At 48.1% G+C, this 18704-nt stretch overlaps 1 protein-coding gene across 2 annotated transcripts; it reads right to left on the bottom strand.

The window, feature by feature from the left end:
- Positions 1-7252: 7252 nt before the first annotated feature.
- Positions 7253-18462, bottom strand: LOC102049669 (solute carrier family 2, facilitated glucose transporter member 3). 2 transcript variants are annotated; one of them, XM_055712150.1, is made up of 10 exons: positions 18328-18462; positions 15261-15356; positions 13753-13913; positions 13220-13460; positions 12886-13048; positions 12055-12242; positions 11566-11670; positions 11025-11126; positions 10564-10767; positions 7253-10070 (listed from the first exon to the last, which is right to left on the bottom strand). In XM_055712150.1, the coding sequence occupies exons 1-10, from the start codon at positions 18340-18342 to the stop codon at positions 9855-9857; spliced, it is 1491 nt and encodes a 496-aa protein (XP_055568125.1). In that variant the 5' UTR covers positions 18343-18462; the 3' UTR covers positions 7253-9854. The 2 variants fall into 2 exon arrangements, with proteins under 2 accessions (XP_055568125.1, XP_055568126.1); XM_055712151.1 differs by lacking the exons at positions 15261-15356; positions 18328-18462 and having other exon boundaries at positions 13802-13913.
- Positions 18463-18704: the final 242 nt, after the last annotated feature.

Raw genomic sequence — 18704 nt, 5'->3', positions numbered from 1 at the left:
GCAGACAGCGGGACGTAATTTCAGATGATGTTATTTAAAAATCTGGGAGAGATGGGAAGTCTGGTTTAAACATAGAAACTTCTGTCCCAGCTAGCGCAGCTTGCGCTTTTAATGCCCTACCTTGTCCGAGTAATCAAACGCACTGTATGTGTGCAACCAAAATGTTCACACCCACAAACCACACACCACATATTTTTTACTCTCAGAAGAAAAACCTGGCATCAAATGTGAGTCTCAGCTGGGTTTTGCAGTCTTGGTGGGAAGCCACTTCAAACACCGTTTCCATGTCTGTGCTCCAAAACCTGCCCAGGAACACCCAGTCTGGAGAGCCTGGAAGCAGGGGACATGTCACCTTTGGCTCCCAGGCCTTCCCAGTCACTCGGCACCTCCTGCAGACCTTTGCACTGGCACCAGGAACAGTACAACCCCCTGGCTTTGTGCCCCTCTCTCACCACCTTGCCCTTCCATGCCAGGTGACGTTTAGGGGATGATGAACCACAAGCCGTGCTGTGGCCGCAGTGTCCTTCATGGTGGGGCGATGCACAGGCAAATGCACCCAGTGTCTGTGCATCTGTGGTGCCAAGTGAGTGCATCTGGTTGTGATCATTCCTGGGTCCCTTTTGGCCTCCAGTCCAGCGAAGGCTTCCAGGGAGCAGAGGTGTGTCCTGTTTGCTCTCCTGCTCCAGTTCAGGTTGCAATGGCTGGTTCTGACTCCCAAAAGCTGTCGGCATTTTGAGGCATGAATCCTGCATTTCCCTCCCTCCCAACCCTCTCAGCAGAATTCACTCTTTAAGGTTTCCCACAAGCTTTAGCTGTTCTCTGTTTCTACTTTTAAAGTGTTACTAATTTGGCCTGGCCCTTCCTTCAGCAGGAGAAAATGTGCTCTCCCAGCTCAGTCCAGTTAACAAAAGTCCCAGTCAAGGAAAAAAAAAAAAAAAAAGCTCTCTTTTCATGAGCCAAAGCGTTGCTAGAGCTTAATTTCTAGCCAGCCCTAGCGCCTGAGCTTTGGCTGCTCTGCCCTCACAGACACAGCCAGTCAGGAGGTGGACTTTCCATGCCCAAGGAAAAAAGTAGCTCGCTCTTTACTTCTGCTTCTTTTTTTTCCTTTTGATTTTCATTTTTTGTTTCTGGCTTCAATTACACTTGGACAAAGAAGTCAGGCTTGCTCACACAGCAAAATTCCCCTAGACAATGTGTTTGGAAACACTGAAACCTTCCACTAATACAGTGCTTTTAACTTTTTGTTGCTGTTGTGACCAAAGCGTTACAACATACACAATTACCTATGAGCTATGCGTGAGCAGTGTGAATATTATTCTTGCATCAGAATGAGAAAAAAGTCACCAGGTAAAGGTGATGCTGTTCCATCACTCCAAAAGTTCCATCTGTGGCATGAAATAAGGAAGTTGGAAAGCATTTCTTCCAGTGCTTCTGCAACTGGCAGTTTTTCTGAGATGGAGGAGTCCCTGCAGATGTCAGTGCAATGCGGGTATCTGTCCAAAGTGGCCTTTGCTGACACTGGTCTTGGCCACTTCTGTCTGTCAGGACCTTGTCTTGCGTTACCTTATGCAGTTGGGAGCAGACCTTTGCCTTGTGTTTACAGAAAGGCTGCTTCTGATGTGCTGCTCTGCTAACTTTAGTCTAGCTGAGCCAGCTGTATTTTGTGTGCCCATCAGTCCTTCCTGGCTGTGGCACTTTATGGTCATTTTTAATGCCCTCCTTCAAGCAAGCAGATCCCAAACTTTGTGGACCAAGAGTTGAGGTCTCACTGCAAGGAACACTGTGGCTCTGACATAGCTATTTGTTTCAGCTGCAAAGGTTCTCAGGGGCATTGGTGGTGGAGAAGACATCTGTATTTCCCTTTCCCTGAAGACCCAATGACATCTTGCTGTGAGTCACAAGCTACCAGTTCCCTATGAAGCTTCACGTTACTTTGCATGCGGCTCAAGGGCCCGTACTTCAGTGCTGTGGCTGTCGCCTTTCTACCGTGCATTGTCTTCTGTCTTTCCCTTCCTGATTCTCTCACCCGCTTCTGTCAAAGTTCATACTCCTCTCTCTCAGGCCCTGTTTCACCTTCTTACACTTACGAATGCCTCACCTTCCTTCCAGATCTTGGGTTTTTTTCAGCTTGTGTTTCATTCTTCCTTTCCTTGGAGTTCAGGAACCCACCATTCTGTTTTTTACTAATTGCTTCAATACATCCTCATAATCTTCAGTGGTTTTGTTCTGTATTCAGCCTCCTATGGGCTCTTCCATGCATCGTAAACGTCTCCAGCCACACTGCTGCATCCACACCCCTCCACACCTTCACCACTTCTCCCAGCTTTCATCCTCTTCTCATTCTGCATCCCTATGCCTTCCTCAGTGGAAAAGTATTCTTCTGACTCTGTCCTAAACCTTGTGGACTCTTTATGTCATAGGCCTAGACTCAAAGCAGAGCTATGAGGTTAAGACTTCTCGCTGAGAGCTTTGATCCAGAGAGAAAGCACTTTGAAAGAAATAAGCAAAGCAGAGGGGAACAAAGTTAGTCTAGACCACAGAGTATTTGATGTATGAACACAAGTTAGAAACAAGGTAACATGCCGGCTGGGTGACAATAGCAGTTGGTGACAGGAATATAAAGGAAGCAATAAACATCTGAGGTTTTGTTCATGATAGAGAAACAAACTTGTTGGTGGAAAGCATATTTGTTCATGATGGAGAAGAGAAGAAAACAGGATGAAACAGAGACTAGAGCAGAGGTGAAAAACTGAGCGATGTTTGATCATGTTGATCATTGCATAGATGACTGGTTACTTGTTCAGGACATGATCTGCAATGGTCCGGCACTGCATGCCACAGTGACTGGTGCACCAGTGTGACTGCCTTACACAACAAGTCCATGTGACCATTTGCTAAACAAAAAATGGTTGTGCAACACAAGTGCAAAACAGACTTAGCAGGTCTGTCGTGTCTACCAGGCATGCTGAAGCTGTGTCTTACGGAGAAGGAAAAGACAGTTCTTGCAAACACCATGTATTTTAGCAGGGTATAGCATAGAAACAAGGGTTTACCACAGCAAGCGAATTGTTTTAGAAGTTACACAGCCTGCCTCCGCTAGGCATGGCATACTTTTAAGTAACACCAAGTAAATTGTCTTAGCAATATGTGCTTTAGGAAACAAAACAATTTTTCCCCTTGTCTAAGCAAGCTCAATTTTCCTAAGTGCTGTCTCTTTCCAGCAGCATACTTTGAAGACAGCTATCTCTTGGCTGGTAACTCACATTGTAAGGACACAGCCAGGCTAAAGCATGAGCATGACAGACCAGAGCCGTGTACCCCAGGTTTTCCAGTAAGTGTCTCACATGTCTTCAAGGAGTCCTTCTCAAAGTGACGAAAACCTTAGAACTGTGTCCTTGGCCTGGTCTGCAGAAAGCCAGAAAAAAGCCAGAGAGGTGCGTCAATTTGCTGTGCAACTCAATGTGTGTTTGCTCTACCTGCTGGCAGGACCTTTCTCATTGCATGTACAGCAGGAGAAAAGGTCTTAATGAGTCACCTCCTGCTGCTCCTCCATCATGGCCCCACCAAAACAGCATTAATAGAGTGTCCACACCAATGAAACCGATGATGGTGCAGTCCCCCACCAAATTAGCAAATGTCCTTTCTTTGTGTAGCCCTCAAAGATGGGATCAGCAGCTTTGCTCGGAGGTAAGACTGCAGCACTGCTTGGGCTCTCACCCAGGTACCTTCCCAGAGAAGAAGCATCCCCATGGTCTCCCCAGCTACTAAGATGTCTGGCATTTGAAAAGAGCACAAAATCAGATAAAAAGATTTGTGTACATGGCATGCAGCAGTGAAATCTACCTCCAAAGAAATGGTTTTTTTCCACATTTTTCTCACAGAAATCAACTGCATTTCTTGTCTGGGACACATACATGTTCATCAGAAATAACACACGCAAAAAGTGACAAATGTCGACAGTGGTGCTGTGATGCTCTTTATAATAGCCTGTAAAATAGCACTGAAACCTTTGATATGGCTGATGTCACCTGTGACCCTTGGGGATCTTCTGTTGGCCACTCAGCAATGGTTTCTCTCCTAGAAATGTTCTCCAGTGATGCAGTTACTCATACGCATCCTAGGGCCTTCTGGTTCTACAGACACATCAAAACTTTCCATGCCATTTGCGATTTTTCCAGTGGCAACACCTCTGCCAACCACTGCTCAGACGGGGAATGCACTGGAACAGAGATGGAATCCAGAGTGGTTCTGACCTGGCATGAACTCCATCTCTGCCAATAGTGAGCCATCTGAGAAATTGCCGAGAAACTCACAGGTGTTGTAATGTAGGCTGTTGGGTAAAGAAAGGGGAAGTGGTAAAGGGAGGGGGTTTCCTCCAAGACTTATTCTCTGATTAAATTTCCACTTCCTTCATTATCACATTCTTGTGCTCCCTTGCTTCCTTCCTCTCTTCCATTGCAGGTCCAGGTAAGGAGTGGGATGCAGAGACTTGGAATGTTTTGCTTCCCGCCTGAGGTGACACTTCACCAGCTCCGACTATACATACTCAAGAGGTAACGTGGGGATATCAGCAGGAAGAAAGCCCGCTGCAGCTAAACCTTAATCTTACACACTGCTCTGGGGACCAGCTTGATTTTCAGAGGCTTGTGCAATGCTCTGAAGGTCTCTGCAGTGCCACTTGCACACAGCAAGCCAGAACAAAGTCCTGTGGGTGGTCTCAAAGAGGTACCTGTCCAAGCTACCCCTGCTACCCCTGTCAGAGGTAAATGACATTTGTGTGTGGCACTGTGGTAAGAGCTGCCTATGTGCTCGGTTGGATGTCATGAACAGTTTCAACTGAAAACAACCCATCTTCAACCATTCAAAACACTTCATTGCAAAGTTTTTCCTTTTGAAGCTTCCTTACAATTTTCAGAAATAAAATAACCACATCTATTCCCCCAAATCATTCCCCAACCAAGAGTTTATCACAGAAACTACACAAAGCATTAATTTAGGGCTCAGTGAATCATATGCTTTGGCCCTGAATAATTTTGCTCTCCAGTTCCCATTTCGAGAAGAAAACAGAAACGTTAGAGTTAAGTTTGACCTAGATATGCTTATGAGTTTGGATGGCTGGGCTTTTTTGTTTGGGTTTTTTTTTTCCCCCAGCTCACCAGGAGTTGAAAAACAATTATACACAGCCCAGAGCACTCCCCAGCTCTGAGGCTGGTTGCATAGCACTTCGCAAAACACAGGCATGAGCTAGGAACGTGCAGCAGTCAGTAACATCAGGTTTTGGAAAGCCTGTGCTGGCTCAGGGTTATGCCAAGTTTTTTTAGACTTTACATTATGCCCTACTCCTTCCTGGTGGCTTTGTGCAGTCTGCTGACTCCGGAGTTGTATTAGCCTGATTCTTCCTCTGGGGTAGTTTGGGTTCTGCCATCTTTTCCTTCCTCTTGCTTTCCTCCATCCTTTTCATCTGAAGTATATTTTAACTCCTTACTTTTTGATTAACTGTTGTCATTGTTTCTGCCTGTGAAACAGGTACAGGCGCCCTGGGCTTGTAAGATGGATGTAGGACAAGGAAAGGAGCGCACTAGAACCAGAGCTTATTGCCTGTGGAGGGTTGACCCCAGCTGGATGCTGCGTGCCCACCAAAGCTGCTCTGTCACTCCCCTCCTCAACCGGACAGGGGAGAGAAAGTGTAACAAAAGGCTCGTGGGTCAAGATCAGGGCAGGGAGAGCACTCAGCAATTATTATCGTGGGCGAAACAGACTTGACTTGGGGAAAATTAGTTTAATTTATTACTATTCAAATTAGAAAACCACCTTGCCCCCACCACTCCCTTCCTCCTAACTCAATTCCAGATTTCCCTACATCCTCCCCCTGAGCGGTGCCCGGGGATGAGGAGTGGGGGTTATGGTCAGTTCATTGCACGTTGTTTCTCCTTCCTCCTCACACTCCTCCCCTGCTCCAGCATGGGTCCCTCCCATGGGAGACAGTTCTCCACGTACTTCTCCGACATGGATCCTTCCCACAGGCTACAGCTCTTCACAAACTGCTCCAGTATGCGTCCCTATCCCAGTGCAGTCCCTCAGGAACAGTACTCCGGCATGGACACCCCCCAGGGTCAGAAGTCCTGTTAGCAAACCTGCTTCAGTGTGGGCTTCCCACAGGGCACAGCCTCCTTCAGAGATCCACCTGCTCTGGCATAGGGTCCTCCAGGGGCTGCAGGTCGGGATCTGCTCCACCGTGGACCTCCACAGGCTATGGGGGCACAGCCAGCCACACCGTGGGCTGCCAGGGAATTTCTGCTCCGGCACCTGCAGCACCTCCTGCCCTGCCCTGGATGTCTGCAGTTGATGCTCCCACACAGTCTCACTCTGTCCCACTGCAGCAGATGTTTCTTTCTTCCCCCTATTTAATATGCTATTGGAGAGGTGCTACCATCATCACTGGCGGGCTTGGCTTTGGCCAGCGGTGGGTCCGTCTTGCAGCCAGCTGGCATTGGCTCCATTGGACATGGGGGAAGCTTCTGGCACCTTCTCACAGAAACCACCCCTGTAGCCCTCCCTTTCCCACTACCAAAACCTTGCCATGCAAACCCACTACATTGCCTTATGGCAATACATGGGTGCTCACGACTCCTCAGCAAGGGTGCCATGGGCAAGAACACCCCACAGACTTGCCAGTGGGTCAGGAATACCATGGCCCCTGGGGTAGGGGAGCAGCTCCTGGGGACTGGCCCCCCTCAAGGCAGTGGGGTTTCCACTTCACCGTTCTCCTCCTTTCAGGCATCCAGTACTGAGCGTACATAGGCAAGATTTCAGAGGAAATTAAGGTAACTCACCAGACAGAGGGAGCAAAACATCATTTACAGAGGAATGGGAGGGGAGAGGGCAGGGGCAAAAGTCTCACGTGTTTTATCTCTGGGCAGGATTCCTAACCTTCAGCCACTTCCCTCCCCCCTCCCCTTACTGAGAAAAAATTCAGATGCAGGCAAAAGGATTTTGGCAAATAAGATAGAGAAGCACATCTTTTGAGTTTAAGAAGTCCTAAGGAAGAGTAGGAAGGGAATTTATTATGGCAATATGCATGGAGGCTAAGAGAAATGGTCATTTTCACTAGAATAAAACAAATCCAGGGTGCTGGGCTAGCAAAAAGTCTGCAAGGCAGATGCTGTGCACATTCCAGAATATAGTCCCAGGCTATAATAAGGAGTAAGAAACAGAAGACCTACAGGGCAAAAGTAAAAATCCAAACCAGATACTTAGTTATATATTTTATTTTAAAAACAGGAAACAACCACATTAATAAGCATATAAAACCCATCCGAAATACTCACAATGCTGTTACAGAAAAAGAAAATAAGAAAGAGATACCATGTGAGAAAGACCTACACATTTCTGTCCAAGCCAACACACATCTCTGATGCAAAGTACAGAATGCTCTTATGCACAGCTGTAGGGGGCATTTCCTAACATATTCCTAACAAATATCATGTCTGGAAGTGCTGAAGAGTCAAAGGAAGGGCACAGAAATCCATATAAAATGAACCAAAATATGAAAGTTGGGGAAGAAGTGGTAATACTTCTAAGAATAAACATTTGGCATGAAAGCCTGATAGAAAGCTAAGGAAAACTGGATGCAATAGGATTGCCTTGTGCAAAGCTAGGGTATTTAAAATGAAGTCACAAGTAGTATTTCACAACAGCAAGTTTCACTGATATTTGCAACTGTTTCTCATTAGGGAAGGTAGAGAAATGTCATCACAAGTTACTGAAAATGCCAGATACACAGCCCCAGAATATACATCGATGGGAACTTCTCTGACCTGCTCTGAAACAGTATGCTATCAAAAAAAGCTTGGGCTATCCATGCTACGACGATTTTGCTGCCATTCCTGCCTTTGAGCCTTCAGTCCTTTTACCTACCTTGGAATCTGTGGGCCTGTTCCTCTTCTAGGATATCCAGTGATGGACTCCAGCATTAGTTTGCAGGTAGACCTGAGTTCTATCAAGTCCAAAAACACAGATCAGATCTTAAGAGTAGTTTAAGTTGGACCTACCTCTGTGTGACCTTTAGATAGCTTATGCAGATCTGGACAGACATGGGCCTGGAGTCTCCCTCAACAGAGTGCTGCAGTCAGTGAAGCAAACTCCCACCCCTTGATTGCAAGTGTATCGTATGTGCTACTTTCTGCCTTCCTGAACTGCGCTAACCTGGCAGCAAGGGTAGGTGTATACACACTCCAGATTGCCTAGCAGTATGACAAGCAGGGATACTGACACTTACTGATGTACAATTAATGTCTGCCATATCCCTTTCAACAGAGGCACTATTGCAGAGCTGTAACACATCTACACAGCGTGCCGCACACCGGTGAGCATCACAACAACATCATGCAGATCTTCCAGAGAGGACATAGTAGGCAAAAACATTTGGCCTGCAACCAAACAGTGGACTGAGCCCTACAGACCTTTCACACTGCTAAGCTAGCAAGTTCCAGTATCTCTGGTCTCTAGTCCTGCATCTCTACCTTTATGATCTTACACACACCATAACTGACCATGCCCGTTTCCAGAAGGGTTATGCTACATGCCTCTTAATATTTATAAGAATTGCTAAGAAAATAGTTTTGGAAAAATAATTTTGAATCTCACACACCTTTAAGTAACAATCTGCAAACTTTCAGACTTCTGACCTCCTAGAATGCAGCAGAGAAGCAAAAAAAAAACAAACAAAACCAAAACAAAGAGAAGACAGGTAAAGTTACTTTCTGGTTTACCATCACCACCCTCAATCATCCTATACAATGCTGAGCCGTGACTGAAAATAAACTAACAACACCCATTTGCTGCAATACCACACTTTCCAATCAACACCTGGGAACAGTATTTAAAATTGCCACCCATAAAATCCCAAACAACAGAGATTTTAGTGGAAAAACAGACATACCTCTTCTCACTAGTATGCAATTCTTTGAATTTCTTTCCAGAGGGCACAAATAACTTAAAGGGATGTGCATAATTGGGCCTGTTGTACCCATCATCCAAAATGCCCAATCTCCTGTTTCATATCACATTTCTCCTTTACAGTCTTATTGCACCTCAAGTCTACAGCATCTTTTGTTAAATTAGCTATTTCTCATAAACATCTTCAACTTTTTGTCTGTACATTTTTGTACACCATTAAAAAAATAAACATTTACAAAGTGACATACAAATAAATAAACTTAAGTAAAAGTATGCTTTCAGTCTGTCTATACAAAAAAATAAGACAGCAGGAAAAAATATGCATGTAACTTGGTCCCCTTTTTCCTGAGGCTGAAAAAAAAGTGCACACTGGACAGGAAAAAGCAAGGAGATGGCTTTTTGGTAGGCTTCTTAAATTCCAGTGTAACACAGCAGACACTCACACAGGTAGACTCAAAAGGGCTGGGGACTTGTTTAGTGGGTCCCTTCAACTCACTACAAAAATAGTAATCAGATTCAAATACATAACCGTCAAATACATAGCTGTCACTGCGTGCCTAAGTATGTTAACCCCAAATAGCAATTATAGATGAGAAAAATCAAAAATATTGCCAACTCTTCTCTGTCACAAACATCAGGAGAACAGAGAAGATGAGATTACTTTTGCAAATGCCAGGTGCCTTCCAGTACTTGAAAATGTGATCACCCATATCAGATTTGCTTAATGCTGGTAAGCCTGGCAGAATGGGCGAGTATGTGGGTGCAAAGAAGAAAATAGCAGCAACTGGGGGGTGGGGGGAGTGAGAAATGTCCCAGTTCTCATGGTTTTCTTTGCTTATTCCTTTTTAATGAGTCTTTAAGCATGTAAGAGTCAAAGAAGTGGTGTTTCATGAATCTTAGGCAACATCTTTGTCGGGCTGTATGCTGTTCAGCTCCACCATGGGGTTCTTCTCTACAGGCGATGTGGGGCTGGCTTCTGCTCGTCCTTCAAAGCCCCTGGAGATGTCTTCAAAAGTCCTGCCCTTGGTCTCTGGCACTTTGAAGAATGTGAAGACAAAGAAGATGACCAGGAAAACAAGGAAGATGAGGAAGACATAGGAGCCACATAGTCTCTGCAGGGAGGACAAAAGCAGGAGGTTTTGAGAAGCTCATAAACCTAAATGCAAGGTCATTTGCTGTTGACAGGTCAAAATTCTAACACCTTCCTCCAACAACGCCTTACTGACTTTTTCTCAACACAGCATTATTTTTTTAAATTGAAATCGGGCTCCTGTGGGTGATCAAAATTGATGCTTTTACAGGGAAATCCTTAATGCACTACTTAAGATAGCTCTTCCTACTATTTGTAAGCTCCAAGCAGTTGAGACAACAGAATATAAGATGAGTGACAACACTCAGCCTTCGGTAACAATCAGAACACAGTATCAGGAGCCTCTGGAAGACTGACCAGACTGCTCAAAGCAGGGACAACTTCAAGGAGAGATTAGGTTGTTTAGGGTCATACAGTCATGTTTTGAAGTCTCCGAGGATGGAGACTCTACAACCACTCTGGATACCTATTCCAATGCTGCAGCACTCTCAGTGCTTTGCAAACTGGATCCTTACCTCTGCATAAGGGAAGAGCATTCCCACCAAGAAATTAGAGGTCCAGTTGGAACAACCAGCCACTGCCATGGCTGCAGGCCGTGGGCCCTGACTGAAGAGCTCTGCCACAATGAACCACGGGATAGGGCCAGGGCCAATCTCAAAGAGAGCCACAAAGCCGAAAGTGGCAACAATGCTGATGTATCTGATCCACTCCACAACATCCTGCAAGGGAACAAAACACGATCAGCTGCAGTTTGAGGCAAACCTGGCACTGCACAACGCCATCTCCAGTGTCACAGCTTTCCCAGCTGCACTGTGAATACTGTGGCACTGTTTCCATATTTAGGACTCTCCACTGCACACTCTACTCTAGCCCCAGCAGTACCTGCCTACAGGGCAGAATCACAGGGCAAGGCAGATGTATAGTCCTGTAGGTCGCCTGCTGGGTTTCAGGGTGGACAGGAACACCAATTACTCACCTTCAGAGCTAAAGCAACAGTCATAAGAACAGCGCACACAGCCATGCCACCCAAACCAATTAAATGGAGGGTCCTGCGCCCCGCACGCTCCACCAGGAACAGCTAGAAACATGACAGGAGAGAAAAATATCCATGACTTCAGCAACAAAGCCAGAAGCGGCTCCCTTGCTCAGTGTGCCCTGCACCTCTTTCTTTTATCTGCCTGTAGCTCTCTGTGCCAGTGGTGATCTCAGTGCAGGTGCCCAGGCTGCTCCATTCTAGGCCCAAGTTTTTCCTCTGTAGTTCTCACTACTGCCTTCTCTCATCATTCTTTTTCCCCCTGCACTCCTTTCCCCCCCCCCACTTTCTTCTAAAAGCGTAACACCCCTACCCCTTTCTCCCCTCCTCTCCTCCCACAATCCTTTCAATGCACTCTTTGCTCTTGAAGGCCATTGCCTAGTCCAATACTTTGCCACAACGTGACTGAAGACAAGTAGCCAGATCTCCCACAAAAGCCTGGGCAGACAAGTTACCTCTCACCATAAGGCCCTGTTCCACTTACCGAAATAACAGTGAAGACTGTGTTTACCACACCAGCTCCAATAGTGGCATAGACAGGCTGTGTGATACCAGCTCTTTCAAAAATCCCTGTAGAGTAATAGAATACCTGGGAAGAGAAGCAAAAGTTAGACACCATCACAACTCCAGCATTTGAAAGCATGTACCTTATTCTCTGCCTAATGGCTTGCAAGCCCAACAGGGAGTTTCTAAGAAGCACTCAACAGTATAGAACAGCATCCTTCTGGTCAAGGTTCATTCACTTTATGCAAGACTGCAATGCCTTGCCAGGGCATGCAGGGGGAAAATTGAAAGCAAATATAATCTCCACATTCCATTTTAGCAATCTCTGCAATATCACAAAAGTAACCCTCAGTCAAGGTACATGACAACGTGCTTCTGGAAGCACAGTTCTCTCAACATTAGTGGCAAGTGCAAGCATAGCCAGAGATAATAAGGGAGGCTCAGCACACGGAACAGGAAAGGAACTCACAGCATTGATGCCTGAGAGCTGTTGGGAGAGCTGCAGCATGATGGCAATGGTAATGGCTTGACGGTAGTTTGGAGAACGGAAGAGCTCTGGCACAGTTGCTTTCTTTTCCTGAGACATTTTAGCACTCTCTTCTTTCATCTCCAAGATGTCCTGAGACACATCTTGTGTACCACGGAGCTTCTGAAGAACTGGAGGAAAGAATCAAAAAATGCCAGGTATAATAGACCCACAGCCAGTAGGTTCTGCCCTGCCTCCCCTGCTGCCCTGCTGTTTCAGGGAGGGCACACTGGGAACACTGGGCCACCACCTGCCAGTATTTGGGCCTGCTACACAGGAAAGACTGAACCTCTTTCTCAGCCTTGTGCTGTGATCAGCAAGGAAACCAGGCCCAGTTCTTGCTCATGTTGCTTGAGCTCCACACTATTTTTTTTTTTTCTCCATACACACACTTGCCAGAGCTGACTCCAGCCCTCTGCGGTAGCAAAGGGAAACGCCCTCCAAGCTCCTTGTTAATTGTCAGCCTGTTTCCCACCTTTCAGGAGGAGCTGACAGAGCTCCAGCAGCTGGCCCTGCTACATCCCACCAGGCCAGGCACCACCACTCCTCCTGTCTTAACCCCACCTGGAGTCTCTGTTGGGATGCCAGGTTTCCCACACTTCCTGGCACTGATGCAACCTCAAGGATGGCGGGCCAGGATGGTAGGCCTGGTGCCCTCTGGGAGTCACACCCCGATCCACCACAGGCTCCAGGCTCAGTCCTGGCCTCCCACTCAAGTTCAGCGCAGGCTGGGAGCCAGAATCCAGCCCTGCCCCTTCAGGGATGAGTTCTTACCTGCTTGTGCTTTCTCTTCCTCCATCTTGTTGATCAATAGGAAACGGGGGCTCTCAGGGCAGAAAAGAAGAGCCACACACTGCAGGATTGCTGGGAGGACCGTAAACCCCAGAAGCAGTGGCCAAAGTTCTTCAGTCCCCATGATTGCTTCCAGGCCAAAGACCTACACAAAGAATTGGAGAGAAAGAATGATTTTAACACTCCAATACCTCACCCCCACATCAGGCAGGATGACAGGCCCACATACCGCACCCGACAGCGAGTGTGGCCCCCCCTTGCCCCTCCCCTGCCCTCCTTTCCCCCCGAGGGCAGGATCAGGTTGTGTCAAGCTTACCTGGGCCACCAGGATGCCCACAACAATTCCCAGCTGGTTGAGGGTGCCAAAGGCTCCACGGAGGCTGGTGGGTGAGACCTCACTGATGTACATGGGCACAAAGCCAGTGCAGAGACCACAGAAGAGGCCAATAATGAAGCGGCCAATAATCAGCATCTCCACTGCCTTTGCCAGCTTGGAGAAGGCCATGAGAGTGCCACCAGCAAAGGCCAAGATGTTCACCAGTAGCATGGAGTTCCTCCTGCCAGGGTGAACATGTGAAGACTGAGCTTAAACCGGCAAAACAGTGGGAAGTTTACTGCAAGAGGGGTAAAAATACTCATGATACCCATGATGCCCCACCTCAGGGGTGTGAGGAAAACACGGTAATTCCCCTTCAGCTCCCACCTTGGCCCACAACCCTTTCCTTTTGCAGCCCACACAATTCTTGCTGCCACCTTCTCCTTTCCTCTCACCTGTGCCCTCTTCCTCCCAACACTCCCCTGTCCATAGGAAAAATTCCCTCATGACTTGGATCCCTCTTCCCAACTTACCTGCCAAATCTGTTGACAAACAGGCTGACTGAGAAGGAGCCAATCATACCTCCTACTGAGAAGATGGCCACAGAAAGGGACCACAGAGAGGTGAGGAGCTCTGGAGAGACAACATCCCCAGTCCGTTCTGATAGGGTTCTGTTGAAGAATCTCTGGATTATCTGCAGGAGGAATCAGGTAGGGACATAGTTACAGTCAAGTGAGAGGCATTCTGAACTGGAGAGAGGGGAGATGACTTTTGAGGTCTTCTTTCTGTTTTCATGGAGGCAAGAAGCAAGGGCAGACCCTAAAAATTGAGTAGGCAGCAACAAGTCATGCAAGGGGAAGACAAGGGTGCAGAAAGAGGAACTTTCATTGTTCATGAACAGTGGACAGGTAGCAGTATGATGAGGGAGAAATTGCTTCACTGAATGTGGAGGGGTAGGCCAGTGTTTATTAAGGAACAGGCTTATCTTCTGCATGTTTATGGATGTGAGTCACTGGTGCTGCTTGGGAGGGGGTGTGAGACAACTGGAAGCAAAAGAGAGCAAGAAAATGCGACCAGAGAATGGAAAGGAACATTTCTGCTGACAACACCACAACTCTGGCAGCAGGGATGGGCTTTCTGGGATGGAAACAGTTTAAGAGACACAGAAAGTTTCAGAGGTAAGCCTGAAAATGGCAGCATCATGCAAAACAGTCCTTAGTTGTCTCATGGGGACGTGACAGGGCTGTGTTGCCGATTTCCAAGGCATCCTCTTTGATGAGGGAATTTCTGCAAAGGTTGAAGAGGACATGGCCTCAGAGTATGTGCCCCCAGCAGATGGCAGCAGGACATTAGCTAGGGAGGACACACACCCCCACCCCCGATGATGTGACATCTATTCCCGGACACAGGATGGATGTGGTATTGGTGACTCAGTTCCTGAGAGAGAGAGAGGAACCATCTTATAGTTACAAGAAAACCACACATTCGTTTTCTTCATCTCTTCTTTCTTAGGCTACAGTCATGAGATTATTGGTCAGAATGCCCAAGTCACAGTCCTTTCAGAAGCACTGAATCTACACTTAATACAAGGAATGAATAAACAAATAAAGAAGCCTGAGATGGTCCCAGAGACAAACTAAACTAGAGCAACTGTAATCCCTGCCAGCCCTCAACTGTTTTCTGCACACTGCACTCTACATTCCTTCTGCCATGGCTGGTTTATTCTGACTCAAAACTGAAGTGGCTCACATTCCTCCACGCACCAGATATAGACCTACCAGGAAACGGCAGATGGAGCCCTGTCCCCTCTTACTCCTAATTATGAGAATTAACCTCTCTGGTCACTCTCTCTCCTCCCCAAAACTTTGCCCTTTGTGTCCCACTGTTGTAGTTGAGGGGGGAGTTGTATGTCTTCTTAACATCATAAACGATAACCAAGTTATTAGCTGCTTGGGACGCAGCTCCTCTTTTCCACACCTTTTTTTTCCCCACCAGCCCCTCACTCCTACTGTCTCCACAAGTCATTCATCCTTCCTCTCACCTTCTCAGGAGCATTGATGACACCAGTGTTGTACCCGAACTGGAGAGATCCAATGGCAGCAATGGAAACAGCATAGATAAGAGGTACTGTGATTTTCTGTGGAAAGAAAGAAAAAAAAAAATGTGTTGTTATTCATGCTTTCTTTACAACCTATTTCTCTTCAGCATAAACAGGAGCTGCAGCTCATAGGTGCCATGCACAAGTGCACCAACAGCAGGGAATGCACTCCTGTCCAGCAAAGGTGGGTATCAGTAACAAGAGACCCTGGGAAGGGAGATGCAACTGTACAGCAGGGAAGTTCTGTGACTAGAAATAGGAGGGCCGGTCAGGACCTCTCCTTTATTATCTCCTGACCTTCATCAACTATTCTCAGCTCATTAGTAATGAATACACTGGCTGCATTAGTGGCTGTTATTTTGGGTTGATCTGCTTTACAGAGAAGCTTTTGCTGATCTCTGGCATGTCATGAAACAAGGGTCTAACTCTTCTCCATGCCAGCTGACAAGTTCCCATAAATTGAGTCACAGATCTGCCCACAAGCTATACTGGCAATCACTCCCGATAGTTAAAACCCGCACTCTTCAGCAACAGGTCTGCTTTTCTCAGGCTAGAGCTTCCCAACCCTGCCCCAGGGCACCTGGCACAGCAGCCTGCCTCACAGAGGTAGCAGCAGTGCTGCCAACCTTCCTGCTTATTTTTCTTGAAGCAGAGACAATAGTTGGCATTTTAAATGAAGCAGGGTCCCTGGAATTTGAGTATGTTAATCGCTATTTATTAAAATAAAATAAAAACTGCTCAGCCCTCTGAGCCTGAGGAAGCTTGATGGTCCAACCTCAGAAGTCTCGGACTGAGAATTTAAGTGTCGGTGAAAAGCATCTGACATTTTCTACATCTTTAAAGCTTGTGACATTTAAGCCAGCTCTGTGCTAGGAAGGCATGGGGGAGCAGGTGATTTGGGAGTTGGCACGATGAGGAAAGACCATGTTTCTGTCTCAGGAGGAACTGGAAGCTTTTCCAAAATTATTAACAGTTCCTTTTCCAAGGCTTTCCAATTATTGTCCTAAGGCTCACAGAGGAGGGAAGAGTACTCCGTGGGGCCTACTGTCACAGCTCTTCCAGCCTCTCACTTTCCAGCTCAGCTCCAGGAGCAGTGGCTCCTAAGGCTGCCCAAAATTTTTGACAATAAACTGCCAACACTCACACCACCTTTACCAATCTTTCAAGTCAAGCACTGCTGCTTCTGGCCTGCACAACCCTCACACAGCCACCAGTTAGGCCCCAGTAAACAGCAACTGGGGGAAATGACTCGCGGGGCATGGCTACCCCCACCTACATCATGTGAACGTTTCAGGCTGGGCTCTCTTCCTGCTGAGGTTAGTGATGGAGTGGAGGGGACAAAGAGGACAGGGTCTTTTCCTTGCAGGGGGCAAATGTCTCCCGAGGTAGCACTCACACCCAAACACACCCTAGGCCTTCTTCATCCTGCCATCATGTGACCACTCCCCTCATTTTTGTCACAGGGAAATTTGGCGGAGAACCACAAGGACACACCTCTTTCAAGGCACCCACATGCCTGTAAAAGTGCATTAAGACATCTAAGCACTTTTAGGGCTCCAGGCCAGGTCACCCCTAGTCAGCAGCTATAGCAAAGCTGAGGACAAAACCCAGCTCTCCACGTTTTCAACGCAGTGACTCAACACAAGAGCATCTTTCCCATCAGGGCTCTGCTTTGTCATGGCTTGCAGTGATCACAGCTGGCCTTTTTCTTCTGGGGTGCAGCAGCAGCCCCCTACCTACATGGGACATAAGCTACCAAGAGGTTATTCTGCCCTCTTTCACGCTCCCTTCTCCTGGCTGTGGCCTGCTATTCATCCCTTACCAAGCCTCCTGCCACCTAGACATCACATGGCCTTGACCCATCCCCTCCACCAAGCCAGACTGTGATCTAATGTATGGATCATTTGTTACTGCTGGAAGTGTTTCACTTCCCAGAAGTCAAACAGGGAACTCAGAAATAGTTCGGCGACACCCATCCTACCCAAAGGCTCAAGGCTGAGGTCTATACACCGGCAATGAATTCAAACCACCTCCCCCCCCCCTCCGACCACAGGCATCAGCAACGTTCATTATCCAGGAGCCGCTTCTCGCCAGCCCCCCCCCCCCCCCTTGTACTTCACTACTAAAACCTCAGAGTAGTCCAACTTGTTGAACGCAGCTACAACAGCCCCCCAGCCCTCCCCTGAGTGACCTTGAGCAGATGCTCTCCTTTGCTGCATCCTCTCATACCACCTGCATCTCCCATCAATACGGGCAGCGTGGGCCCCGGGCTTCTGCTGCTCCTTGTTGTAACTGCAATCCTGGCACCCTGCGCCGGGTCCAGCTGGGTAGGTGCTGCCTCTCCTTCCCTCACGCCTGCCTGCCTTGCTGCCCTGCTACACTCGGGCACATGCAGTCATCAGCGCCCTCCACGAGTGCACGCCTCACTCGTAGCTGCAGATGGAACTACGATACCGCCAAACATTCCGTCCCTGGCTCTCCGAAGTGAGAAAGGGGAAAGGCGGTTTTGCTTTTCTTCTGACATTTAAAAGCGCCTTTAATATAAACCACATCACCAGCACCACCACAAAAAAAAAACGCCTTTAAGAGGAATCTTCTTTTCAGCATCACAAACCCCGGGACAAACAAGCGCTGCCCTGCCAGCAAAATAAACCTGGCGATCAATATCATGAAGTACGGACACAGCATCATGTGGAGCATCAGGCCACGCGCACGAAAGCAAATCAATCTCGCCATCTGCAACACCCCCCGCCCCCGAGCCCCCGCAGCGGCCTGCCGGCACCGCCGCCGCATCCATGGTCACGACGGCCCACAGGCACCCGGAGGCAGCGATCGGTCGCGACCACCCGCCAGCCACGACCCCCCGCCCCTCCACCGAAGCGCCCGGAGACCCGAGCGGCGGGCATCCGAGCGGCGGCTGCCCGCCGGCGAGCACCCTGCATCGGCCGCAGCGTTGCCGGCGGCGGGTGGTGGGGGAAGAAGGAAGGAGAAAGCCGCGCTCCCCCCCTACCTTTTTGGTATCCATCGTGGCCTAAGCGACCGGCCGCTACCGCTCCCCGGCTAACGGAACGCGGCGAGGAGGCGGCTACGCACCCGCCCCCAGCTCCACACGAACCCGCACCCTCCGCCCGCCGCGGCCGGGCTTTTATGGCCTCTGTTAGAGGGGAGGGACCGGGGCGGAGCTCCGCAGCATCCCGTAATTACAGCGGAGGAAAAAAAAACCCCAACAACAAAACACAAAAAAAAAAAAAAAAACCCCAAAAAAACCCACCCCAAACCCAACCAAAACAAAGCAGGTCGAGTTCACGCCGTTTGTGACTTAAAACCGACACCAGCGCCTTCCGGCGCCGTGCGTGCCGGGCTGCCGGGCCGCCATGGAGCCGGCCG

Source organism: Falco cherrug, chromosome 5 (genome assembly GCF_023634085.1).
Source record: "Falco cherrug isolate bFalChe1 chromosome 5, bFalChe1.pri, whole genome shotgun sequence".
NCBI lineage: Eukaryota > Metazoa > Chordata > Aves > Falconiformes > Falconidae > Falco > Falco cherrug.
Note: the sequence above shows the minus strand (reverse complement) of the source record. Positions and strands in the feature narration are given on the sequence as shown.

Coding starts and splice junctions, on each gene's coding strand:
- LOC102049669 (XM_055712150.1), bottom strand. Junction 13,914..15,260: donor TCATCAATGCTCCTGAGAAG/GTGAGAGGAAGG, acceptor TTCCTCCTGCAG/ATAATCCAGAGATTCTTCAA. Junction 10,768..11,024: donor CTGTTGCTTTAGCTCTGAAG/GTGAGTAATTGG, acceptor GTTCCCTTGCAG/GATGTTGTGGAGTGGATCAG.